The 27,215-nt window shown below is 40.3% G+C and overlaps 1 protein-coding gene across 2 annotated transcripts in view; it reads right to left on the reverse strand.

Annotated features, from left to right (window-relative positions):
- The window catches only part of LOC108704444 (chromatin-remodeling ATPase INO80-like), a 67,893-nt gene extending 44,821 nt beyond the window's left edge, over positions 1–23,072 (reverse strand). For both annotated transcript variants that reach the window (XM_041574364.1, XM_041574365.1), the window contains exons 1-11: positions 21,727–23,072; positions 9,295–9,485; positions 7,519–7,685; positions 7,336–7,403; positions 5,582–5,734; positions 4,730–4,850; positions 3,877–4,088; positions 3,601–3,654; positions 2,888–3,091; positions 1,398–1,587; positions 516–583 (exon numbers count right to left, since the gene is read on the reverse strand). In XM_041574364.1, the coding sequence (XP_041430298.1) occupies positions 516–583; positions 1,398–1,587; positions 2,888–3,091; positions 3,601–3,654; positions 3,877–4,088; positions 4,730–4,850; positions 5,582–5,734; positions 7,336–7,403; positions 7,519–7,685; positions 9,295–9,437 (1,380 nt within the window). In that variant the 5' untranslated portion in view covers positions 9,438–9,485; positions 21,727–23,072. The remainder of the gene's footprint in view (positions 1–515; positions 584–1,397; positions 1,588–2,887; positions 3,092–3,600; positions 3,655–3,876; positions 4,089–4,729; positions 4,851–5,581; positions 5,735–7,335; positions 7,404–7,518; positions 7,686–9,294; positions 9,486–21,726) is intronic.
- Between the last annotated feature and the right edge of the window lie 4,143 nt (positions 23,073–27,215).

Below are 27,215 nucleotides of genomic sequence, written 5' to 3' on the forward strand. Positions count from 1 at the left end.
GCACCGACAGACTCCACTGACTTTGGGAGGGGGATGGTGTCTCACATGATTATATAGTGGCTAGGGAAACCAACACCACTAGAAATTAAACACAGGGCTACAAGCATATTCAGTAAAGAGTTGGATTAGCTGACGAATCACTGTAGGCTGCTGCCTGTTAAAGTTGGCTATATAGTTACATAGTTAAATCAGGTTGAAAGAAGACAAAGTCAAGTTCAACCGCTCCAAATAAAAACCCAGCATCCACACACACACCCTCTATACCTTCACATAAATTATATATACCCATATCTATACGGACTATAGAGTTTAGTATCACAATAGCCTTTGATATTATAAGAAATCAGCCAAGCCACATTTAAATGCATTAACAGAATCAGCCAATGCCTTTAAGAGTGACTATGGTGCCAAAGTAATAGTAACTTCTGAGAACTACAGCTCTACAACATCTAAGTCTAGATATAAACAAACATGACATATACCACTGCCAATGTTTTCCTTTCATCCTACTTTACCTGTGCTTGATGAATCCTGAAGGCCTCTTCTGCATTTTTTAAGGCCTGAGACTTATAATAGCCACTGTCTGAAAACACAAAAATGGTATATATGTTACATATGACAAACATCAGACCCCAAGTTAGCGCTCCAGAGATTCTGAGGATTAATGACCTCCCAAACTACAAGCATATAAAAAAGCCCATGTAAAATACGGCCCCTGTGCTGAAATAGGTATAAGGTTCCCTTAGTCAATGATCTGCATTCTAAAGCTGCAATCTGGATGTGGGGAGTATAAGAAATAAAAGGGGGTTACTCATTTTAGTCACCACTTTCTGATGGTGCCTTTCCGCCGGCCAGAATGCAAATCGCAGGCGGGATGGCACTCGGATCGCTTCCTTTTCCAAAGTTGCCTCACAAAGAAACTTCGGGCGACTTCGGAAAACTAAGCGCTCAGAGTGCCATCCCACCGGTGATTTACATTCTAGCCTGCGGGAGGCAGTTCAGGGAGATTAGTCGAAGAAGCCAAAGTCGAAGAAGAGGAGATTTGTCCCCCGGCGACTTATCTCCCCGAATCTGACTGTGTGTCTATGACCTTAGAAGTGTTTTAGCTTCCAAGTTTACTTTCATCAGCTGCACCCACCACGGTTTGTTGTGTCCCCACAGCATGAATAAAAAAAAGGTTACAGAAAGTAGAGTTATTTGCTTTTGTTCTGTGATACAGTGTTATTTTGCTATGAGTTCACAAATATATTAGTGAAACCCTTCTCAATATTTATCATTCAAGGTGTAACGTCATAAGGTAATATAAATTGAAACCATATAATGTGCAAAGATTAAAAGATTAAAAGATAAAGCTACTTTCAGATTACACAGAGTTTCCAAATACCGTAATGACTTACCATAGTCATGGTTCAGGCTTAGGTAGGATCCTCCCACTCCAACTTGCTCCTGAGATGAGCCCTCATCCAGCTTGCGCAGGATCTCTTCCTGTATTCCATCTGGACCAGACTCCTGCTTGTGACTAACAAAGTGAGCATATAGCTCTGTCTGGGTTATCAGGAAATTTAGCTTCCTCTGCTGCCTCTTGGCCTGATAGCACAAACAGATAAAGAGAACGATAAAGAGTAATCCCCTGTTTGTGGTTAAGCAGCTGCCAACATCTCATGGACAAATTAAGATGAGCTCAAAATAGGAAAATAAGAATTCTACAACTTGCATTTTGGGGTTCTGTACCAACCCAATGCCATCACAGCCAGGCCCGAACTGGCAATCTGTTGGTTCTTGCAAACGCCAGAAGGGCTCCTGAAAGTTGTCATAGACAGACACTATTTAATGGGCTGGTGGGGGACTGTTTGGGCCTCTGTAAGTGGTGTTTGGGCCTCTGTGGACCTGAGATGCCAGGGCCTATTTTAATTCTCAGGCCAGACCTAATCACAGCCCTTTAGCAGTGAAGAGCTCTCATCTTGTTTTTCACTGCTTATTCTCTTGGCTGCTGTCACGGAACTGAAATTAAGGACTGACTCCCAATATACTGTGTACATTCAATACATAATTTACCATACTAGTCTCATTAATTCGGGTTCGCATTACAAGGCAGTATATAAAACGGTGCATCCTGCTCCAGAATCTATTAAAATTCTATACTGTGGTTCTCAACTTCTAAAAGGTCTTTTTTTGACCTAACTTACTATGTTACTATGTTACAAAGCATATGCTTATATTTTCAAGATTCTGTCAAACCCTAAGCATAGCTTCTCAATAGCAGTTGAGCGCACACTGAGCATGTGCAGTGCCACCTACACTCATAATATGGCCTAACCAGATCCAACATGGGGAGCCACTGGGGACAACTTTGAAGGCCTGGATAATTATTGTTTTAACTCTGCTGACCTCTAGGCTGGTCCAGTATGTTCAGCATATAAAATACAGCTTGTCCAGACACTTTGTATTGCTTCTTAAATATATAGTAAGCATTCAAAATATTATAATTACAAGTTGCCGATTAAAATTCGTGATACATTTAACAATGTGTCTTGCTGTGCGTGTCAGCATTATAACAGCTGTGAATTAAGCAAAATCTAGCCACAAGCAATTAAGAGTATTAGTATGTTTAAAAGAGAGGTCAAGTCATAACTGTGCCCATAGAAACATTTGTAGCCAAGGCTAGGCAACAATGTAACTTATCAGAGCATTTGTTTGCTCACAGAACTTTACCAACCTGTAATTAACCGTACCATTAGAGCTTTCACAATTCAAATGAAACAATGACAGATGCTATATTAATTATTAAACTGTGAAAATACACCTCTATATGCAATAAGGTTCATGTATCTAGCTTATTTTTCCCACCAGGGTAGAAGTGGTTGAAACACAGTGCTCTGTTTGTTACCTCTCTCATTTCCTCTTCTAGCTTACGCTGCTCTAAAGCCTCTTTCTCTGCCCGTTTCCGATGCTCCTTCTCCACCTTCTCATACTTTTTCCAGTACAGAGACATTTCCTTGGTTAGCCTTCGCGCCCGAGGCAGAGTCTCCTTGCAGTTCTTCTGAGCCTGAATAGCAGCTCGCCGTACCTCCCGCATGCACTGATGAGCCAACTGAAAAACACAGAAGCCAAGTTTTCATTTTAAACATTGTGTGTCATGCCACTTAAAACATGAGTGGGTATTTTAGGAATACAAAGGACATCTTTTTCTTGTGACATCATTTATCATCTTATAATCTACAGTTTGGCCCTTTTCCTATGGGACCATACTGTAAATTACATCCATATAATACACAAAAGCCATGAATATCTTGTAAATTATATCCTTATAAACGGTGAGTAGTGATGTCCTTTCTGTCACACGACTCACTAAAACTTGTGTATTATAATAAATATAGTACCCCTTGTTGGAAAATATGAGGATATTAGTAGCTCAAGTTCAAGTTTGAGACCTTTTACCTCCACTATTCCTGCCAGTGCCCAACTGATAGTGTTTGTCACATGTATCAGAATTATTAAAAAAAAATTTAAATACCCTTCATTCTTGAGTGTTGCATATGTATTTATTCATGGACCCACTGTACTTGTGAATCTACATTATTATGGCTAAGCTCATCTTACCTTTTTGCTGTTTGTTAGCAGTAAATTTCGGGCTGAAACTTTTTGTTTGTAGGCCTGGAAAATGCAGAATGAGAAATATTGTCAATGTAACTTCACGAAACAGCTCACAATACACATCCTAAATTTCTAAAAACAGAAAAATTCACCATGAATATCACAGAGGATTACTGGAATAACAGTATTCTGCAAGAATCATATAATGAATCTAGGTTTGGTACACTGTCAGAATTATCTCTATACATTGATATTACATACAGCTTCTTATCACACGTTTACCTTTGGCAACTCCTTCTTGACAATCATCTGCCAGACTTTCCTGCGGCGGGCATTCAGCTGCTCCAATGTCAAGTGTTTTTTCTTTCCGACTGGCGTTGGGGCATCTTGGGAAAATTTGGCAAACACTTTGGTATGGTGGTGTCGGCGTGGCAGCTCATCCTCAGATAAATCCTCCTCTCTCCTCCTCTTTCTTTTAATTTTTTTTAACTTGGCTACAAAGATGGAAGATGCATTTAAAATGTTATACTTGGGTTCAGAAGCAAGATGCTGCTATATATGCTTAGCAACACAAGTAGGAATTGATATACAGAAGCAGGGAGGGGGGACAAAGTAGGGTAGTGCGTATGGATTATTATTGTTGGGGGGGTTTAGTTCTCCTTTAAGAAGAGGTTGGATGGCTTTTTAGCAAAAGAGGGAATACAGGGTTATGGAAGATATCTCATAGTACAAGTTGATCCAGGGACTAGTCCGACTGCCATTTTGGAGTCAGGAAGGAATCTTTCCGCCTCTGAAGTAAATTGGAGAGGCCTCAAATGTGTGTTTTTGCCTTGTTCTGGATCAACTAGAAGTTAGGCAGGTTATATGTAGATTTAAAAGGTAGAACTTTTTTCAACCTAACTTACAATATTTGTATGTTACTATATATTTGATATAACAGCAGATTTGTGGCCAATAAATATATTATTATTTGTATATGCTGGTTAGAGATACAAAGTACAAATAAATACTTTACATGTAAAATAAAAATAATAATTATAAAGCAGACTGATAATGTTTGCAAATGTAAAGTAAAACATTATAGTAATGATATACAAGTATGAAAGAGGAAGTTTATAGAAGGCTACAATCTCACCTTTAAATTTCTTCTCCTCTTTGATTTTTTTCTTTTTGGGGCCCAGTAAGTGGCGCTGCTGTTCATAAAAGGGGTCGTGGGTGGAGAGAAGCCCGGCACTATAGTACGGATACTGATGCAGCTAAGAAACAAGAGGTATAAGTTTAGAAAGAGACAACAATCACACATCTACTTCCTAATGATCACTGAAGGAAAGTTAATATAACCCAAACTTGATGCCAAGCACAGACCACAAGCTGGGTTGCTTCTAAATAAAGAATTATAATGCAAAATTCCTTCTCCGAATATGAACAGAATTTAAGGGATAAGCAAAATCGGAACCTTTAGAAGTGCCAATTTTAAGGTAGCCATCAGTGATACATGGGTCTAACCTGGTCTCCATGGACAGTGAGCCTGTTTTATCTAAAAATGTGCCATCCTCACTGCTCCACATTGAGCCAAAGAGTCAGAATCTCCCCAGTGCTACCACTGTCCTACATGGATGCTACCAGTTTTGTGCATGTTGAAATGTGTCAAAGAGCCAGAAGAAATGTCATGCAGCTGAGTAGATGGTATAGAAGTAGCTCAATGTAGAGAAATAAACTAGGCTCATTTTATAGAAAAGGGGAGACCAGGTAAGCAACCAAAGGACTTACAAATCGACAAAACTCCCTCCAAATAAAACAAGTCTTAGATTCAGCACTTATAGTTTACTGCAGTAGCTTTAATGATTTTCCATGCAAAAACTAGTAATTCTGTGTTTTCTCTCCCTTAAACTATATTTTAAATATCCCTTTGTCTCTGTGTCCCACAGACACAGAAATGTTCTGAACACACTACAAGTTATTTCGATTACAGAATAAAAATCCCCACCTCTTTATCCTTCTTGTATTTGCTTTGGTGCAGTTTCTTGTACTTGTGTATTCTAAGCATGTCATGCAGCTCTTCCTTAGATAGTGAGGACTCCCCCTCATCCTCTTCACTTAAAGAGTCTGTATCACTAGAGACCTCACTAAGCAGGATGTTCTTAAAAAAATAAATAAAAAGAATATAGTTTTTTAATGTCTTGCTGTAAAACAATTCAACGCAAAAGAAAATTTGTACTCAAAATATATAATGAGCATAATCCTTCCTCATTGAACTCATGATGAACAAGGGGGTATACCAATTAGGGATGCACCGAATTCACTTTTTTTGGATTCGGCCGAACCCCCGAACCCTATGCGAAAGATTCAGCGGAATACCGAACCAAATCCGAACCCTAATTTGCATTTGGAAGGGAAAAACATTTTTTACTTCCTTGTTTTATGACAAAAAGTCACGTGATTTCCCTCTCCACCCCTAATTTACATATGCAAATTAGGAGTCGGTTCGGCCAGGCAGAAGGATTCGCCCGAATCCGAATCCTGCTGACAAAGGCCGAATCCAGGATTCGGTGCATCCCTAATACCAACCCTTTAAAGCTGCTAAATACTTACTTGAATGATGCTTCATCTATGGCAATTTACATTCATGATGGAAGAAATGTACTTTCTTTTTTTAAAGGTAAATTTTTAAATTTTATGTTAACAAAAAAAGCAAAAACAAAACAGAATGGAAAAAAGGGCAAACAGATAAACAGAGTAAACAAAGTAAGCAACGTTTTCCAGGACAAAGCATTACGCATCAAGTCATGAGAATTTGTATAAATTGTGTTGTATGTGTTACAGTACCTAGAAATGGGTACAGAGGGAAGTGTCTTAAACTCATAAATCCAACCATGGTGACCAGATTCGTTCAAATTTGGTCTGGGTACACCTAGTTTCCGAGGTAAGCTTGATAAGAGGGATTGCTTTATCCACCAGTTGTTGCCGTAAGGAAACATTGGGTAGGGTTGCACTCATACAATGGATCACTATGTCTTTTATAGCAAAGAACAACAGAGACTAGTATTGGTTGCGAGCATAGTTGGGCATAATAATGTCCAAAATGGCCAGGAGGCAAATTTTGGGAGAGGATATATAAGGGAACTCTAGATCATTCACCAAGATGTTAATGATATTTCTCCAGAAAGTAGCTATTGGTGGGCAAGACAAGATCATGTGGGAAAAGTTTGCAGTTTGTTTGCCTCCACATTGGATACAAGACATCTTTCTCCCCATTTTCAAGAGTCTGATGGGGGTGATGTAGATCTGGTGAAGGATTTTATATTGGATAAGTCTATCCTTGGTGGAAATCAAGAAATTGGAATAGTTCTCTGTTGCTTCCTCCCAGTCCCCCTGAGTTGTGTCAGATATTGCCTTAAGCCATTTGTCCATCATAAATGGACTGAGTTTAAAAGAGTCTGGTATATCCTTCAAATCATTTTAGAGTTATCAGGTGAGTGAAGAGTAGCTTTCAGTGGGATGAAATGGTAGAATGGAATGTGGTGTCGGATGTACCTTTGGAAGATTTACAAATGTATTTTCTGATTTGTTAGCCAGACTGAGGCAATACAGAGGGGGCAACAAAACAGAACGAGTGCAATTACTCGTTTTACAGTTGAAATATGCACTCCGCTACGAAAAAACTTCTGGCACTGAATTCTTTACTAGTCAAAAAATACATTAAAAAAAAAGAATCACAAACTACTTTTCTTTTCCTATTACCTTCAACCATTTTCTGCTTTTCTTAAGTTTGGAAAAATTATAGAAGCTTCCTCTTTCTGACTTTGGCTCTGCAAAAAAAAAAGACAAAGATGGCACACAAATAGCACTGAATCGATCCATAGGTAGTTCTCATTATATATACTGTATGATGAAGATCCATGTCTGCATGTTACCAAAGCTGACCTGGTTTCAGGACTCCATTACATGCATGAACTGGTAGAAGATCCTTGCTCCCTTCTCCACAAGGTTCCCCAAGCAGAGGGGACATAGGCTCCTCTTTCACCTGCAAGGAAAGATCTTCAGACTCAGGAAGTAGGGGTGTTTCATCCAAGCCATCTTCACTCTCATCACTAGAGTAAGAATAGAAAATCAAAAAATAAAAGTTTGAGTGAATTTAGGTCTCCAAAATGCTTTATTTGTCAATGGGGCAAAAATCTCTTTTCACAAGTGATTGAGCTCAATTATGTCTACTTAAACCAGGTGATAGAGATATTTTTTACTTACTATTAAATCTTTTTTCTCTTCTCCTACATTGGGGGACACAAGCACCATGAGGATGTAGATCTAGCAGCTGGTTAAAAGCTCCTCCTCCAGCTCAGGTCTACATCCCCTGCCTACTTCCCTCAATCTCCCTCAAGAGCGATGGACAGCGTTCAGGGTGGAGAGCGTTTACATCGGGATGGAGAGGGTGCAAAATGGTGACCGGAAGTGACATTACGTGGGTGACTCACAACAAGAAGTGACGTCCTAGGAAGACTTGTGTCGACTAAGATCTTGTGGCAAACTAACAGAGCAGTGAACAGAACCGCATCGGGAGGGGGAGGAGAGGCCCTGAAGATCAGCAGGCACTTGGAGGAGGCATACATAAGGACAGCAAGGGGTAGCAGGCACAGGTGAGCAGAGCATAATAGAGCCCTAATCCGTGAAAACGACTGCCCATCACTTTGAAGATAGATCAGGAGGGGTGTACTAGTGCAGTCCTCCAGGAGCGGGAGCCATTAGACCTCCAGATCAGGAGAGCTTGGGCCTTCAGCCTCCGGGAAGCGGGAAGGCTAAGGGTGGTAGGAGTTTCAGAGGTGCTGAGTGGGGCGCTAGAAAGAAGGGCCTTAACCTGGGGCTCTGGCCATATGCTCCCAGGTCACCAAGTCCTTCCTTCATGGGGATGTAGATCCTGCAGCTGGAGAAAGGACACAAACATTTAAGTTGACTCCGACTCAGGGCTACATACCCTGCCTGCTTCCTTCAATCTCCAGTTTTGTTTTACTGTACTCAGAAGGAAGGTGGCCTGGGAGAATATGGCCACCCATTTTGCCGCACCACAACCAGTAGCGCCCTCTCCATCCTGATGTAAGCGCTCTCTGTCCTGAACGCTGTCCAGCACTCTCGAGGGAGATCGAGGGAAGCAGGCAGGGAATGTAGCCCTGAGCTGGAGCAGGAGTCAACTTTAGCCTTTTAGTGTCGTTTCTCCAGCTGCTGGATCTACATCCCCATGGTACCCGTGTCCAACAATCTAGGAAAGAGAAAAGATGCTCTAAACCAGGGATCCCCAACCTTTTGAACCCGTGAGCAACATTCAGAAGTAAAAGGAGTTGGGGAGCAACACTACCATGAAAAATGTTCTTGGGGTGCCAAATAAATGGTGTGATTGGCCATTTAGTAGCCCCTATGTGGATTGTCACCGTACATTGAGGTTCTGTTTGGCAGTACATTTGGTTTTTATACAAACAAAACTTGCCTCCAAGCTAGGAACTCAAAAACAAGTACCTGCTTTGAGGCCACTGGGAGCAACATCCAAGGGGCTGGAGAGCAACATGTTGCTCACGAGCTACTGGTTGGGGACCACTGCTCTAAACGCTCTGATTAATCAATTAATCTAAAGGACCACAATTTCAGGCCCCCCAACTGCTTGATAGAGAGATCAAATTACACTTGTGAACATTTAGAGTAGAACGTGGGTACCTGGAGACGCTCCTGTTGAAAACTGCCGAGGTCTGTCGGAGAAACTGGTCAAGGCGGAGGGCTCGCTCCAAGTACTGGAGGTAGAGGGGCTTTGCCAGATCTGTGGAAGTGCCATCCTCTGTGGCTTCCAGCTCTGAGGCCATAGACCCAACCTCTCCTCATACAGTGCAGGAGCCTCGCTATGCACACGTCTGCACAAAATAAACATGTATTTAACTTAGTGCATCACCCTTTAGAATTTAAAATCAGAAATTTTTAATCACAAAATGCTTACTTTGCTTATAATGGATTTTTCTTAACATTCCTTGCTTACACACACTTACTAGTATCCATTTTTCACTATGCACTACAGTGAAACCAACAGGAAATCTACTGGTTACCATCACTACATGTCCGACTTCCTCTTTATCTTAGATTTAAAGTGATCACGTTCCAGGGCAATGGCACTTTCCAGAACACTGGTACTGGCACTTTCCAGAACACTGGTACTGGCACTTTCCAGAACACTGGTACTGGCACATTCCAACTGTGCCATTCTCCAGAGTCTGGCCATGCTATCAGCTGCATCTTGGCTTAACTGTATCAATAAAAAACATTTTGCCCCATTAAAATTGTAGGAACCACAAGTGCATTAGGGTTGCTAGGGTTTTAATTCCCCTAGCAACCATGCACTGATTTGAATAAGAGACTGGGATATGAATAGGAGAGGGCCTGGGTAGAAAGATGAGTAATTAAAAAGTAGCAATAACACTACATTTGTAGCCTTAAAGCGTATTTGCGTTTTAGATTGGGTCAGCGAGACCCATTTGAAAGCTGCAAAGAGTCAGAAGCAAAAGGCAAATAGCTATAAAACTATAAAAAAATAAATAATGAAGACCAAGTTGCTTAGAACTGGCCATTCTATATCATACTAAAAGTTACCTTAAAGGTGAACCACCCCTTTAAAGCTAAGAGTCTGCAGTTCAACTGCATCTGAGTTGTTTCATGTAAAATTCATTGTGGTCATGTACAGAACCAAAATTAGAAAAAAGTTGTCTGTTTCCAAAGATGTATGGGCCTAACTGTATATGGGTCAGTATCTTTCCCCTACTTGGATTCAGCCAAATCTAGCTGAAAAAAAGTCAAATCCTGTATTCGGTGCATCCCTACACTACACACAAGTGAGCGTATTCCCCAGTCTTCGAAGACGCCAGATGGCTCCGATGCCATGGAGACCACCAGCAGAACTGTGGGGTTGAGAGGAGCTAGCACTTGGAAGAGGTGTCTCCGTAAGGTTCCGTAGAACCGTAAAGATGACCAGTTGTCAAGACAAGGTTTTGTGAATAGGCTGGTTCTCCCTACAGAGCTGGTCCCTGGAGTGACTGCCCAGGGACTAACACCTTTAATACTAGGAGCCCCACGACTGCATTGGGGCATATTTGAGGCCTGTAAATCTTTGATAAAGTTTCTCTTGATGTTTACAGGAACTGATTGTTAGTATATTTTCCCTGCTTACCAGCAAAGGCATAAATGTGTGCATATTATTTTCCTACCAATACCATTTAATTCCAGATTTCAAGCTGATGGCGGCATCTGAAAAAGCAATTTACGCCCTACACTTAATTGTATGATTAACACATTATTACAGTTACTTCTGCTTTGGCTCACTTCCTTTACTGGGATTTGTATAGTACCGTAATTAAGCCCCAACCAGACACAACTTATTTGAATCCATCCTCTAGAACTGGATGCTGCTTTCCAAAACCTCAATGTCATTTTAAAATGTACCCTGACCACTATTTCATGCACAAGGATTAAAGGGATACTGTCATGGGGAAAAACATTTTTTTCAAAATGAATCAGTTAATAGTGCTGCTCCAGCAGAATTCTGCACTGAAATCCATTTCTAAAAAGAGCAAACAGACTTTTTTATATTCAATTTTGAAATCTGACATGGGGCTAGACATATTGTCAATTTCCCAGCTGCCCCAAGTCATGTGACTTGTGCTCTGATAAACTTCAGTCACTCTTTACTGCTGTACTGCAAGTTGGAGTGATATCAACCCCCTCCAGCAGCCAAACAAAAGAACAATGAGAAGGTAACCAGATAGCAGCTCCCTAACACAAGATAACAGCTGCCTGGTAGATCTAAGAACAGCACTCAATAGTAAAAACCCATGTCCCACTGAGACACATTCAGTTACATTGAGAAGGAAAAACAGCAGCCTGCCAGAAAGCATTTCTCTCCTAAAGTGAAGGCACAAGTCACATGACGAGGGACAGCTGGGAAATTGACAATATGTCTAGCCCCATGTCAGATTCCAAAATTTAATATGAAAAAATCTGTTTGCTCTTTTGAGAAATGGATTTCTGTGCAGAATTCTGCTGGAGCAGCACTATTAACTGATGTGTTTTGAAAAAAAAAATGTTTTCTGATGACAGGATCCCTTTAAGTACCCTGTAGCACATTACACAAGCACTATGCTGGAGGGTCGGAGACTAAAGTCTGCAATGGGATACTACAGAACAGTTACATTTGGAAGCCAGAAGACAGGCGAGACAGGGGTCTTCATCTTACGCGGGTCCAAGACAGTTGGAAATAAAAGCAGGTTTATGCAGGGCTTTAGTTACCCTTTTTTCCTGTGATTTGTATCAGCACAAACAGGGTGCCCAGCAACTGACCTCTAAGCACTAGGTTTAAAGTCATAGCAAGGGAAAATGTATGCTTAAATTTCAGTGAAGTGGAAAAGTTCTGTCATGTAACACTAGCAGCCTCTAATCCCTGTTCTTATCGGAAGGTGTGTATATTTAGCCACCACAACATGATCGGAGCATAAAATAAAGGGAAAGTTCAAATGGGTTGTTCACCTTCCAAACTCTTTTTTTCAGTTCAGTTGTTTTCAGATTGTTCCCCAGAAATAGACTTTTTTCAATTACTTTCCATTATTTATTTTTTTTTTACTGTTTTTCCCAAATCTATGTTTAAAGTCCCTGTATCTGGTGATTGGGTCTGGCAGTTCAGTAATTCAGGTGCAGACTCTGAACTGTTACAATTTGCTACATTTAGCGGATACAATTAGCTGATACATTTCTCAGCAGCAACTATTGTATCAATTCTAACAGCTGCCTGTAATGAAATCCAGAGATTCTGCTCAGCAGGGACAAAGATAAGAAATGTATCAATTTAGAACAGTTAACAGGGTCGGCGACCCCCCCCCCGAGCTGCTTTAGAAGGTGAAAAATGACATTTTACACTTCATTATTAGAAACACTGTGACACATAGAAAATAGAAAGTAATTGGAAAAAGTCATTATTTCTGGTGATCTATCTGAAAACAACTAGTTGTTTGAAGGTGAACAACCCCTTTAATAGAGCTGAAACAAGTCTCTGTTTGCTGGTGTCTACTTAAAGGAACAGCTCAGTGTAAAAATAAAAACTGGTTAGATAGGTTGTGCAAAATAAAAAATGTTTCTAATAAAGTTATTTGCCAAAAATGTAATGTATAAAAGGCTGGAGTGACTGGATGTCTAACATAATAGCCAGAACACTACTTCCTGCTTTTCAGCTCTCTTGCTTTCCACTGATTGGTTACCAGGCAGTAACCAATCAGAGGGGGGCACATGGGTCATAGGGGGCACATGGGTCATACCTGTTGGTTCTGAATGTGAGTTGAATGCTGAGGATCAATTGCAAACTCACTGAACAGTTATGTCCCATATGACCCCCCTTCAAATCCCTGACTAACTCAGAGTTAGAGAGCTGAAAAGCAGGAAGAGGTGTTCTGGCTATTATGTTACACATCCAGTCACTCCAGCCATTATACATTACATTTTTGTTTAACTAACTATATTAGATACATTTTTTAACCAGTTTTTATTTTACACTGAACTGTTCCTTTAAGCAAAATGCAGCAGTAGCTGGGCTGACAGGGTTATTCAAACTCATTGCAAGGTGGCATCGATGCATTTCTTCAACGCGATGTACCAAGTGCAGATCATAATAAAAGACAATGGTAGCTTTTTTTTTTTTTTGCCAAAGCAATACCAACCAACCAAGGACAGGTACAAGACAGTGAAAATAATAGTATCTCAATATGAAGACTAGTGGAGCAATGACTGCATCAACTTGCTGGTGTAGTCCTCTCCCAATTGCATTTTCAAAGCTGCTTAATAGGAATCTTGGTAAATTTTAACCAGATAAAAACTGGACAAGGGCTAATGAGCATCGGAGGGCCAAATGGTCAGTATTGGAAGGTGGATGGCCAGCTTAATTTATTGTTATTCATATAGTGCTGATAGATTGAGGCAGAGCTTTACAGAGATTGCTCATCTCGTCCAACAGTCCCTGGGAAGAATCAAATTCCGTCTCCTTAAGGATTAGTCCACACGAGGAGATTCGGGGAGATTTAGTCGCCTGGCGACTAATCGCCTCTTCTTCTGGGCGACAATCTCCCCGAACTGCCTTTGGGTGTCTTCCCATCTGCTATAATGAAAAGTCACCTGTGCTAAAGCACACATAGCGCTTCGTTTTCCGAAGTTGCCTCGATACTTCGGGTGACTTCGGAAAACAAAGCCGCGTGTGCTTTAGTGCAGGCGACTTTTCATTATAGCAGATGGGAAGACACACAAAGGCATTTCGGGGAGATTGTCGCCCAGAGGAAGAGGCGATTAGTCGCCAGGCTACTAAATCTCCCTGAATCTATACATTAGCCTTAAAGGAGAACTAAACCCTAAAAATTAATATGGCTAAAAATGCCATATTTTATTTACTGAACTTATTGCACGAGGCTAAAGTTTACGCTTGTCAATAGCAGCAATGATCCAGGACTTCAAACTTGTCACAGGGGGTCACCATCTTGGAAAGTGTCTGTGACACTCACATGCTCAGTGGGCTCTGATTGGCTGTTGAGAAGCTAAGCTTAGGGCTCGTCACTAATTATCCAGCAGAAAATGAGCTTCTGATGCTAATTGCACTGGTTTCTGTGCTGCCATGTAGTAATTATCTGTATTAATTACTAATCAGCCTTATATTGTGACATTTCTATTCTATGGGGGTTGTTTACTAAACAACGAAGGCAAAAATCACGAAAAATTTGTGATTTATTTTTTTTTATAAAATCAGACTTTAAAAAAAAAAAAATCACAAATTTTTCGGAATTTATTAAACCCCAAGGATGGAAAAGTCAGAATCCAAAAACCTGGCATCTCAGACCTGTCGAGTTTGCATATAAGTCAATGGGAGACGTCCCAATGATTTTTTTTGTGTGCTGGGTTTTGTACAATACCCTGAAGTTTTCGAGCAAAAAATCAAGTTTTCAGGTGAGAAATCCAAAAAAACAAAAAGGTAAAAATCTGCTAAAAAAAAAAATCAAAAAATAGTGAAAATTGGATTTTTCCCGCATAGCAAATTATGGGAAATAAGCGTAAAAAACCCAAGCAGATTTGATCAGAGTTTGCAGCAGAAAAGAGATATATTCGGACTTTGATAAATAACCCCCTATGTGTACTGTATATTGTGAGTGGGTCCCTAAGATCAGTAAGTGACAAGAGACATAGAGCATGTGCAGTGAATCAGCAGAAAAGAAGATGGGGAGCTACTGGGGCATCTTTGGAGACACAGATCTTTACTGCTAAAGGTCTGTGGTTGCCTTGGGCTGGTACAGAAGCACAAAACATCATGTACAACATTTCTAGCTACTTCTTTAGTTAGGATTTAGTTATTTAAGGAAAGGGGAGGCGAGTTCAGTGAACATAGCCCTACTTTCAAATTAGATTTTTATAATGGAAAAACAGAAAATGTGGATTTTTGTTTAAAACAAAAACACTAGGCAGAATGTAATTTCAACACAAGTCCTAATTATTGAGCATGTCTAAGCAGAGGTGAGTATTTATTTACATTATTTTCGGGGTTTTAAAGTATGTTCAGTGGTTAGGACCAATTCGATTATATTTAAATTCCCACGTCACTGTTTTACAAAGGAGAATAATTCACGGAAGCTCAAGTTTGTGGCATACTGGCAGGATTTTAATATCCACAGAATCACATTTATAATTTAGATGGCTTTTTTAAAACGTTCCTGTCTCAAACACAACTTCTTTTTTTTCTTCATTAGATATTGGGTTGCTAGGATTCAATTTATCCAAGCAACCAGGCAACTGTTTGAATGAGAGACTGGAAGGTAAGTAGGAGAGGCCTGAACAGACAGAAATAATAATAATATAATATATATAATATAATAATAATATAATATAATTTGTAGCTTACTGGGTCAGTGACCCCTATTTGAGAACTGGAAAGAGGCGTAAGAGGTAGGCAAATAATTTTAAAAATATTAAAAAAAAAAAAACAGGTCATTCTATATAGGGATGCACCGAATCCACTATTTTGGATTCGGCCGAACCCTCGAATCCTTTGCGAAAGATTCGACCTAAACTGAACCGAATCCGCATATGCAAATTAGGGTAGGAAGAGAAAAAAATTTTTACTTCCATGTTTTGTGACAAAAGTGCATATGCAAATTAGGATTCGATTCGGCAAGGTAGAAGGATTCAGCCGAAAAGGGTCGAATCCTGGCCGAATCCCGAACCGAATCATGGATTCGGTGCATCCCTAATTCTATAACATACTAGGGGCCTATTTATTACATTTTAAAGGGGGAAAACTAAAATATTTAAAAACTCGGATTTATTATGCTCTAAAGCTGCCCCAGCTAAACCCTGTCGAAATCATGTAAAAGTCAATGGCAATCTTTAGCAATCTGAAGAAGTTTCTTGCCTCTATGATCTTCGAGGGTTTTGGGCTGGTTTTAATTTGACAACTCGAAAATGTTTCACGTTTCAAGCGTGAAATTGAAAAAGTCGCACAATTCAAACCACAATTTTGTCAAGACTTTTTCCCACACTTGCTTTTTGAAACAGATTTAAAAAAGTAGATTTTTACTAAATACCCTGCTAAAAGGCAAACCAATTTTAAGCAATGTTCTTGAATCACGGCTTTACTCTTTCTTTATATAATTTCATAATATCAAAAAGCTGTAAATGCCTCCCCTCCATACTGCCCAAGTTATTAGTTAAAAGCAGGTAAATGTTAAGCCACATTCTCTGGGCTTGTGGAGAGAGAAACATTAACATAAAGGAAGTCCCTTTCTGCTCTATTCCCACTAGAGAATTAAAAGTTCTGACTGTTAAAGGGAAACGCAAAAAATATTTTTTCTTTGCATAAGACAAATATAAATTGAGCAAAAACAACCAGTCCCGGAAACAGTGGAGCTGGAAAAAGAAGTATAAGTTTTGTGTGTCGAGTTCCTTACTGTAAAACAAAAGCAGAAATCCTGTAACACTAATTGGATTCCAGTCATTTAGCACAGTAGCAGGAAGTCAGAAAAGTCAATAGACGTATACCAAGCTCAGATATGTGTATAGTGGGTGGGAGAGCAACTTAAAGGACCAGTAACATCAAAAATTTTTACAAAAAAATTCATTACAATACAACGAAAAAAACCATCAAGACCAATTAAAATTTAAAGTAGCAAATCCTTTATTAAGATATAACTTACAGAAACTCCACTTCCTGTCTTCTACAGAAACGGCGAAAGGGTGACCATCCATCCTGTTGTGCTTGATTGCTCTTCACTGACAGCGTGTCGATCTCCCCCAGCTCTTCAGAAGGCCGCAGCGGTGTTATTATGCCTGTCCCCACTGTAACATAGCAGACCGCCATCATACAAGGGTAACCCAGAACCCACTGCCCCTGCATTATGCTGGCGGTCTGCTATGTTACAGTGAGGTCAGGCATAATAACACCGCTGCGGCCTTCAGAAGAGCTGGAGGAGATTGACACGCTGTCAGTGAAGAGCCAGGGAAGAGCAATCAAGCACAACAGGATGGATGGTCGCCCACTTTCGCCGTTTCTGTAGAAGACAGGAAGTGGAGTTTCTGTATGTTATATCTTAATAAAGGATTTGCTACTTTAAATTTTAATTGGTCTTGATGGGGTTTTTTTCGTTGTATTGTAACAAATTTTTTTTTACATTTTTTGATGTTACTGGTCCTTTAACACTGTTTTACCCTACAAAAATCATTAACAGGTTTTTACATTTTCCATTTATAATTCTTTAGCTCACAATGTCAGAAAACCTATTCAACTTTAATTCTGTCTGACTTTACAACCCCTTTAATGTAGAGGGGATGTAGAAAAATAAAGTCAGCAGCAAATTAAAAGGGCGTGCTATTAATCTGCACCACCAAGTCAACTGTATGTGAGACTGTTAACATCAGACCACCGATTTCCTTAGGTGTGCCCCACATACAGTATATGAACAGCACAGGAAACTGCAGCACTAGAGTATCCTGAATGTCGAGATTACTACTTTTTATTAATTATTTTTATGTATAACATGACTACCCGCAAAGGACAAAATTAAAATGTTCTGTTGTTGGCTTTCTTTCGTGAATATAAAAAATTTAAAGTTATCTTTAAAGGGGAGCCATTATGAACATTTTATATAAGCTTCATCATACTGAAAATAAGAACCTTTCTAAATACAATCAAATATGCTGCATTGTTTCTGAAATAATCAAGTTTATATTCACTATTCCCTCATCATCAGCCATCCTGGGTTTTCTTCATTCTGTCTTCAGTGCAAGCAGTTGGGCTGGTCAAATATTTCATTGACAGTTAGTCCAATATATCTTACAGGAGGTTTCACTTCCCGTGCAGCATGAATTAGAGGTCATTCAAATCTAACTGATGTCCAGTACAAACAAAATCTAGACAAAATAACTGGCCTTTGCACAAATTCCGTTTCGGGCCATGTAGAGAGACATGTGTCTGGTGATTTTAATAGAGTGAGCGCTAATGAGACATCCTGCTAGGCAAAAAAGACGGACGAGAAGTGCGACTGAGTGAAGATAAACTTGATTATTTCAGGGGGTGGTTTTGTAAACCACAGTGTCACTTGCATAATCATTACAAGGATTATTATGAGGGGACCAGGGAATGTGCAGTTGTTAATTGGCCAAACATTAAGTAGCACTTCCATTGTATTTAAACAGTATTGTTAAAGGGATACTGTCATGGGAAAAAAATATTTTTTCAAAATGAATCAGTTAATAGTGCTGCTCCAGCATAATTCTGCACTGAAATCCCATTTCTCAAAAGAGCAGATTTTTATATACAGTATTCAATTTTGAAATCTGACATGGGGCTAGACATTTTGTTAATTTCCCAGCTGCCCCTGGTCATGTGACTTGTGCCTGCACTTTAGGAGAGAAATGCTTTCTGGCAGGCTGCTGTTTTTCCTTCTCAATGTAACTAAATGTCTCTCAGCGGGACATGGGTTTTTACTATTGAGTGTTGTTCTTAGATCTACCAGGCAGCTGTTATCTTGTGTTAGGTTGCTGCTATCTGGTTACCTTCCCATTGTTCTTTTGTTTTGCTGCTGGGGGGGGGGGGAAGGGAGGGGGGTGATATCACTCCAACTTGCAGTACAGCAGTAAAGAGTGATTGAAGTTTATCAGAGCACAAGTCACATGACTTGGGGCAGCTGGGAAATTGACAAAATGTCTAGCCCCATGTCAGATTTCAAAATTGAATATAAAAAAATCTGTTTGCTCTTTAGAGAAATGTATTTCAGTGTTGAATTCTGCTGGAGCAGCACTATTAACGGATTCATTTTGAAAAAAAAAAAAAGTTTTTCCCCCATGACTATCCCTTTAAGAGTTAATTGCAAATGTTATTGCTATTGAAAAGAGTATCTGCACTCCTGAGCAAAACAGACTTGTTACAAAGTGTCAGATCTAGAGAAAAGAACAGGATAACAAACAGATTGCAACAACATAAATAACTGTGACGCCACTAAATCTTTAAAGAACATATATTGAACGGTTGCTTACATAACTTTTTTATTATGAAAAAAAAAATTAACCCTTGTTCTCACTAATGCTGGCCATAGACGCAAAGATCCGATCGTACGAATCGTGGATTCGTACGATTTTCGGACCATGTGTGGAGAGTCCCGACATTTTTCGTCCGTCGGGGATCGGTCGTTTGGTCGATCGGACAGGTTAGAAAATTTCTGTCGCCTGCCGATAATATCTCTGCGTGTATTGCCGATCGTACGATTTTCAGTGGGAGACTGTCACTAGTGTTGTCAGACATAAGTATCGTACGATTGCTGTCAGGGGCAGAACATTGGGTGATCTGTTCTTATTTGATCGGAATGGTAAAGACTTTGATCTGAATGGTTAGTGGCAGGTCGGGAGATGGGAAAGTCCGATCGTACGTTGATTCGTACGATTGGATCTTTGCGTCTATGGCCAGCTTAAGGGCCAGGTCAGAAGATGCATTTTCTCCGACAATAGATCTATGCCGGGAGAGAAAACATCAATACTTCTTCTGCCCTGATATCACTGTGTACTGATAGACAAATCGGTCTCTCAGTGCCAAGACAATACAATTTCAACATGGAAATGAGAAGGTAAACATCGTCACAACAAACACTGTTTGGTCTGGGCACTAAGAGGCCAATGTCGGAAGCAGATCAGCATTTTCTGGAGAAAGTACATAAGCTTGCATGTCCCTAAATGAGTCAGCCCTATTGCAGACCAATTTACCTATAATTAAAATTGGATATGGGTGCCCAGATCATTACAGTGGTACTCACAGCTCCTTATAAAGTTATATATAAGGTCTGACTTGCAACAAACAATTGAATCATTGTGCATGAATTGCTTTGGACTGAATTCGAATCAAGTAAAAGACATCACCTGTAAATATCCCTGAGCACTTGGGTCCAATTCAGTCTGGCTGCAAAACATACAGATACCTGCAGTAATAACCAGCTCTTCTGCCATTAGGCTGTCAAAAAGGCCCATACACTTCTTTGATAATATTATCTAGTCCACACATATATGGTATAGTATATAATCAGCCACCACAAGGAAAAAAATCAGACTTTTATTATCTCACTACTGCATTATATACACACGATGCAACATGGGAATATCCATTTGACTTGGTACCCAGTATGCAACTGGATCCACTGTTCATCTTTTGCAGCACAAGGATACCGCTGACATATTAGAGTCCAGACAACATTTATTTCTAGTTATCCTTATCCGTATAACCCTGGGCTGGTGCAGTTGAGGACCCTTGTAATTGTCTATATGTATTTTGTGGTCACACCCTCATTGCACCCCCGCCTAATGGTTTTAAAAACTAGTGGTGAGCACAACTTTCACTTGTTTATTATAGTTATACAGGAGCAGTGACCAGCTCTATGTTGTAGCTCCCACCCTTCCCAACTATAGTCAGGTGATCCCACTGGTGTCTAATAAAAGGGCAGCCAAGTTTGGGAGTTTTACTTTGAAAGCAGCAAGTAAGTTGCAGGTAAAACATATTCGTCCCTTTTATAAAATGTATAATGAAACTATAGAATTCTTAATGAATCAGATGAAAATTAAGTGTAGGACTGGCCAGATATGGGATGACTTTGACGTAGTTGGGCAGCTTAAATATATTGCAATATATGGACATACAATCCCTGTTTTGTTTAAAGGGTAAGGCATTTTTCAGTAGCAGTAGCACAAAATGTCTCTGTCTTAAATATATTGATAATGAAGTGATAGCATTGCTGGTTGCCATAGAAATGCCCAACTTATATACATTAGCCAAATGTAGGCTTTACATGTCCTTTAAGGCACTTTTAGTCTGTGGGCAAAAGCCCCAACAGTGGAGCAAACCCACATGCCTCCCACATTGGATGTAAAGCAGTACTACATTCACCCTGCATAATGTACAACTTGTATGTATATATATTTCCTTAGGAATTAGACGGGAACAAAAGGCAGAATTTGTATTTAGCTGTAGAGTTCTTCAAGTTTTGGGGCAGTTATTCAAACAGTTATAGCAGATTAAATGTCTGGTGCTGGGACCCCTGAGTTAAAGTTACTTTTGCCTAATTAATAAACAGGCCATGAGCCAAAAGCATATTATTAGAACTGTAGGTAGAAATGAAAAGAATAAAAAAAAGCCTTATTAACCCCTGTATGACACATTTGGTTTTTGGCCTTCCATTAAACATGGAGTGTAAGCTCTGCGGGCCAGGGTAAGGAAGCCGACCTGCCATGAATACTTCCTGTATCTCAGTACCACGCTCTCTCCGCCGCGCTTAGGCCACACAAGCACCATTCAGTGGTATATTCACAGGGTGGGACATTATTAGTGAATGAATAATCTCCTCCTCCCCAATCCTCCACCCCTTCTCCCCCCTCTCCATCCTTCCTGCGCCCCGTTTATTCTTCCCCGGCCTCGGTGACTTTGTCCAGCCCGTTCCACCGACCCGTTTCGCTTCCCCATGATTTGGTGACGCAGCGACTAAGAAATACAGACGCCAGGAAATGTCCTCGCTCCCTGAGCAGCACAGGCTCCCCCCATAGCTCCCCAGGCCTCACCTCAAGTCTTTACCCCCGGGGCCGGCGCAGGAGGCTGGATATCGAGGTGCACACAGAGCGGGCCGTGCCTTGTCAGCTCCTGCAGGCGGCGGCCGCTCTCCCTCACTGAGAGAGCAAGGAGACAGGGAGCCATGGCGGGGGGGAGCGGCGCCATTACCCTAGGCCAGAGCAATCGAATCAGAGCCTCCCTCATAACGGGCTTTTGGTATATCCCGCTTCGAACACAGATCAGAAAACGCCAAGCGCGGCTTCCCGCGATAGAAACGATTCGGTATAAACAGGCGCCGAGCGCTTAATCACTTCCCAAACCCTATTTTTGGAAGGGTTCGTTCGATGCCATAGGCGAGTCGATTGAGTGGGCCTAGCTACAGTTGAGGAGATGGCCGAACAGCACAAGAGACGTCATATTGACGTACAAGGTAGATCGCGGAAGAAGGAAAATCTCGCGATCTCTTCTGGAGTGTGACGTGCGGGAAATGACGTCACGTTAGTACAACGTAGTGTTGTATGGAAAGGTCATTCCAGCCACATGTGCGGTTGTCTTACCTAGGGGTAGAACCACGTGCTTTATCCTCCCACAATAATTATAACTGTTAAAAGTGCAATACAATATATACTGAATAAAGTACCTCCTATTGTAAAATATAAAGCTATTATTGTAAGTCATGTGCAATGTTTTATGTGATAACAGTTTTGCAAATGAATTGCCCTTTAAGCTGCAAGTCTCAGTTCTCTCAAGAGACCTGCTTATCTTAAATAGTTACAATTGTTTCTTTACTTATCTTAAATGGTTACAACTGTATCTAAGTGCAGCTGCTGGCTATTCTGGGCTATTAATTATGTTTCAGAAACTTTGTGTCATTTTCTGGCGTCAAAGAGAAACTCGAGACATTTCAGTAAAGTACCCGGGACTGAGGGCTGACCTGTCAAAATCGGGACTGTCCTGCAGAAAACAGGACAGATGGGAAGTATGCAGTTCCATGACAATATCAGGGGCATGTGCTGGTGGTTCTGCAGTCAAGGCTTGTTTATATAAACTATAGTAGTACTTATCTGTTATCTACTGTGTGTCATGTGCTTGAATGGCTGTCCCCATGGCTACACAGCAACTTGTTTATATAAACTATAGTAGTACTTATCTGTTATCTACTGTGTATCCTGTGCTTGAATGGCTGTCCCCATGGCTACACAACAGCTTGTTTATATAAACTATAGTAGTACTTATCTGTTATCTACTGTGTATCCTGTGCTTGAATGGCTGCCCCCATGGCTACACAGCAGCTTGTTTATATAAACTATAGTAGTACTTATCTGTTATCTACTGTGTATCCTGTGCTTGAATGACTGTCCCCATGGCTACACAACAGCTTGTTTATATAAACTTGTTTATATAAACTATAGTAGTACTTATCTGTTATCTACTGTGTATCCTGTGCTTGAATGGCTGTCCCAATGGCTACACAACAGCTTGTTTATATAAACTATAGTAGTACTTATCTGTTATCTACTGTGTATCCTGTGCTTGAATGGCTGTCCCCATGGCTACACAACAGCTTGTTTATATAAACTTGTTTATATAAACTATAGTAGTACTTATCTGTTATCTACTGTGTATCCTGTGCTTGAATGGCTGTCCCCATGGCTACACAACAGCTTGTTTATATAAACTATAGTAGTACTTATCTGTTATCTACTGTGTATCCTGTGCTTGAATGGCTGTCCCAATGGCTACACAACAGCTTGTTTATATAAACTATAGTAGTACTTATCTGTTATCTACTGTTTATCCTGTGCTTGAATGGCTGCCCCCATGGCTACACAGAAACTAGTTTATATAAACTATAGTAGTACTTATCTGTGATCAGCAAGTCCAGTTTCTCTAGAATGACTGATACTAGATATACCATGACCTGGTATTTTGGAGTTTTTGGCATTCTAGCTTTAACAAATAACCCCCTTAGTGTTCATGCCACTGTAAATTATACATGTAATTACATCACCCTGTTAAGATCCATGACTTTCAAAGTAGAGCTCTAATATCCTTATTAAATGACGGTAGGGAGTCAAATATTTGAGGTTTCTTCAAAGACAAGTTCTAGAGGCCCTGCAAGCTTTCATACCTCAGAACATTAAAGTATGAATACAGTTACCAGATATCATTGTATTCCTGTAAAGTTAAATACCATTTAAAAAAATGGCTGTGCCAGAATAATGCACATTTACAAATGTTGAGCATGTTTATGGTTTTTAGTTTTTGTACTATGTTTATAGGCACAGCGGTTTTGATGCACCTTTGATTTGTTAGCCTTATAAGTGTGAGTTTCATACAGTTTGCCCATTCTTTTAGTTACCTTCGTTAATGTCTGTTTATGAGCCTGAAATGAAACCCTCGAGGGCAGCATGCTGATTTGGTGGATCTGACACTTTTTCAGTGTTCTAGTGCGGTGTAGGAGGAAGCCACCCGTTTCCATAGAAAACAGATACACATCCCCAACCTGGTAATATACAATTTAAAGCAATACAAAAACCAAACCTGTTATTACTTGTATTACTTAGAATCAGGATCTATTACATTCATTTAAAAAAAAAAAAAGATGACATACACTGTTAGAACAAGCCTTACAGACTTAAGCAAAATCTAAAAGAAGTTGAATTTCTTCCTTTACTTTCATAGCATTGGGGGCAGTTACTACTGGCCGGATTGTGCCAGACTGATGTGAAAAATCCTAAAACATCTCTTGCACAGCAGCACCGTTTTGTTTGGCAAGAATAGGTTTGAAAAATTACCAAATCAGAATGATTATTAACAAACACAAATATTTCCCACACAAACACTTTAAGCAGATTTTTATTATTTTAAGTATATAAAGCAAGTAATAAAGCGATTTAACTGAAAACAATGTCTACCAGGGCTGTTATTATAAACCTACTTTATCCTCTGAGACTTGTACAATGGGAAGATCTGGGGTCATTTTTGACATACTGACACCATAAATATATCTTCTGCACCCATGACTGCTGCACTCAAAATAAACCTCCTCAAATATACTCAAATATACCTCCTACACTCAAAATATACCTCCTCAAATATACCTCCTGCACTCAAAATAAACCTCCTGCACTCAAAATATACCTCCTCAAATATACCTCCTGCACCCACGACTGCTGCACTCAAAATATACCTCCTCAAATATACCTCCTGCACCTAAAATATACCTCCTGCACCCATGACTGCTGCACTCAAAATATACCTCCTCAAATATACCTCCTGCACTCAAAATATACCTCCTGCACCAATGACTACTGCACTCAAAATATACCTCCTCAAATATACCTTCTGCACTCAAAATATGCCTCCTCAAATATACCTCCTGCACTCATGACTGCTGCACCCAAAATATACCTCCTCAAATATACCTCCTGTACCCATGACTACTGCACTCAAAATATACCTCCTCAAATATACCTCCTGCACCTAAAATATACCTCCTGCACCCATGACTGCTGCACTCAAAATATACCTCCTCAAATATACCTCCTGCACTCAAAATATACCTCCTGCACCAATGACTACTGCACTCAAAATATACCTCCTCAAATATACCTCCTGCACCTAAAATATACCTCCTGCACCCCTGACTGCTGCACTCAAAATATACCTCCTGCACCTAAAATATACCTCCTGCACCCCTGACTGCTGCACTCAAAATATACCTCCTGCACTCAAAATATACCTCCTGCACCCATGACTACTGCATTCAAAATATACCTCCTCAAATATACCTTCTGCACTCAAAATATACCTCCTCAAATATACCTCCTGCACCCATGACTACTGCACTCAAAATATACCTCCTCAAATATACCTCCTGTACTCAATATACCTCCTCAAATATACCTCCTGCACTCAAAATATACCTCCTCAAATATACCTCCTGCACTCATGACTGCTGCACCCAAAATATACCTCCTCAAATATACCTCCTGTACCCATGACTACTGCACTCAAAATATACTTCCTCAAATATACCTCCTGCACTCAAAATATACCTATTTTAAGAGTGGTGTGGGTGACAATGGCAGACTCCACAACCATTTACAAGCGGTGCTACCAGTTCTATAAAAAGTTTTCTTTTAATCAAGGAGGAAAAGGCTGGGGTGCCACATTGCACAAATGCTTGTATTTAGGTAGGAGAGAGGCTCAGGCAAAGCACCCAACTAAAGGAGAACAATGAATGCGTGTATTGCAGGGAAACATATTTGCTCTTATAAATTAATTATTCAGGTGTAAATCACAGCAACCATTCCAATACTTTTCATGACCAACAGAGGTCACTATTACACAGTTTTAAGATGACATTACCATGTCAAAGCAATCCTGGCTTTTCCCACTCATGAATTAAGATGCAGACTTAAGCTGGCCATAGACACAAAGATCTGATAGTACGAATCGAGGATTCGTACGCTTTTCAGACCGTGTGTGGAGAGTCCCGGCATTTTTCGTCCAGCGGAGATCGGTCGTTTGGTCTATCTGACAGGTTAAAAGATTTCTGTCGGCTGCTGATAATATCTCTGCATTTATTGCCGATCATATGATTTTCAGATGAAGACTGTCACCAGCTTTGGTCAGACATAACTTTCGTACGATTGCTGTCAGGGGCAGAACATCGGCTGATCTGTTCTTTTCTACTTTATTTGATCGGAATGGTTAGTGGCAGGTCGGAGATGGGGAAGTCTGATCATATGTTGATTCGTATGATCGGATCTTTGCGTCTGTGTCCAGCTTTACAGTATATGCTAGAGGGGCGGCTTATGCAGTCACTTTTAGAACGCTGCTGAGGGCCTTGAAATGTGTACTTGAAATGCCAGGGCCTATTTTGAATCCCAGTCAGGCACTGCAAATACCAGAGGGGCTGCGGTAAGATGCCTTAGAAGTCACAATTTAGTGTACCTGTGGGGGACTGTGTACTTGAAATGCAGGGCCTATTTTGAATCCTGGTCTTGCTTATAAATATCTTTGGGTGGAAAAACTTTCAATAAATATCTATTATTAAAAAAAATTAGGGATGCACCGAATTCAGGATTCGGTTCGGGATTTGGCCATTTTCAGCAGGATTCGGCCGAATCCTTCTTCTCGGCCAAACAGAATCCGAATCTTAATTTGCAAACTAGGGGCAGGAGGGAAATTGCGTGACTTTTTGTCATAAAACAAGGAAGTAAAAATTTTTTCCCCTTCCCACCCCTAATTTGCATATGCAAATTAGGATCCAGTTCGGTATTCGGCCGCAAAGGATTCGGGGGTTGGGCCGAATCCAAAATAGTGGATTCGGCACATCCCTAAAAATAATGCATGTGGGGATTCTGGAGGCTTAGCTCAAACAAAATAAGGCGAGCACGCTGCAGATCCGACACCATCTCCTATGAATCCTTGTGCTAGAGAACATTATCTCTGCATCATGAACTCGATTCACTGTTTATAACGAGCCTGT

The sequence above is a fragment of the Xenopus laevis genome, chromosome 8S, assembly GCF_017654675.1.
Source record: "Xenopus laevis strain J_2021 chromosome 8S, Xenopus_laevis_v10.1, whole genome shotgun sequence".
Taxonomy (NCBI): Eukaryota; Metazoa; Chordata; class Amphibia; order Anura; family Pipidae; genus Xenopus; species Xenopus laevis.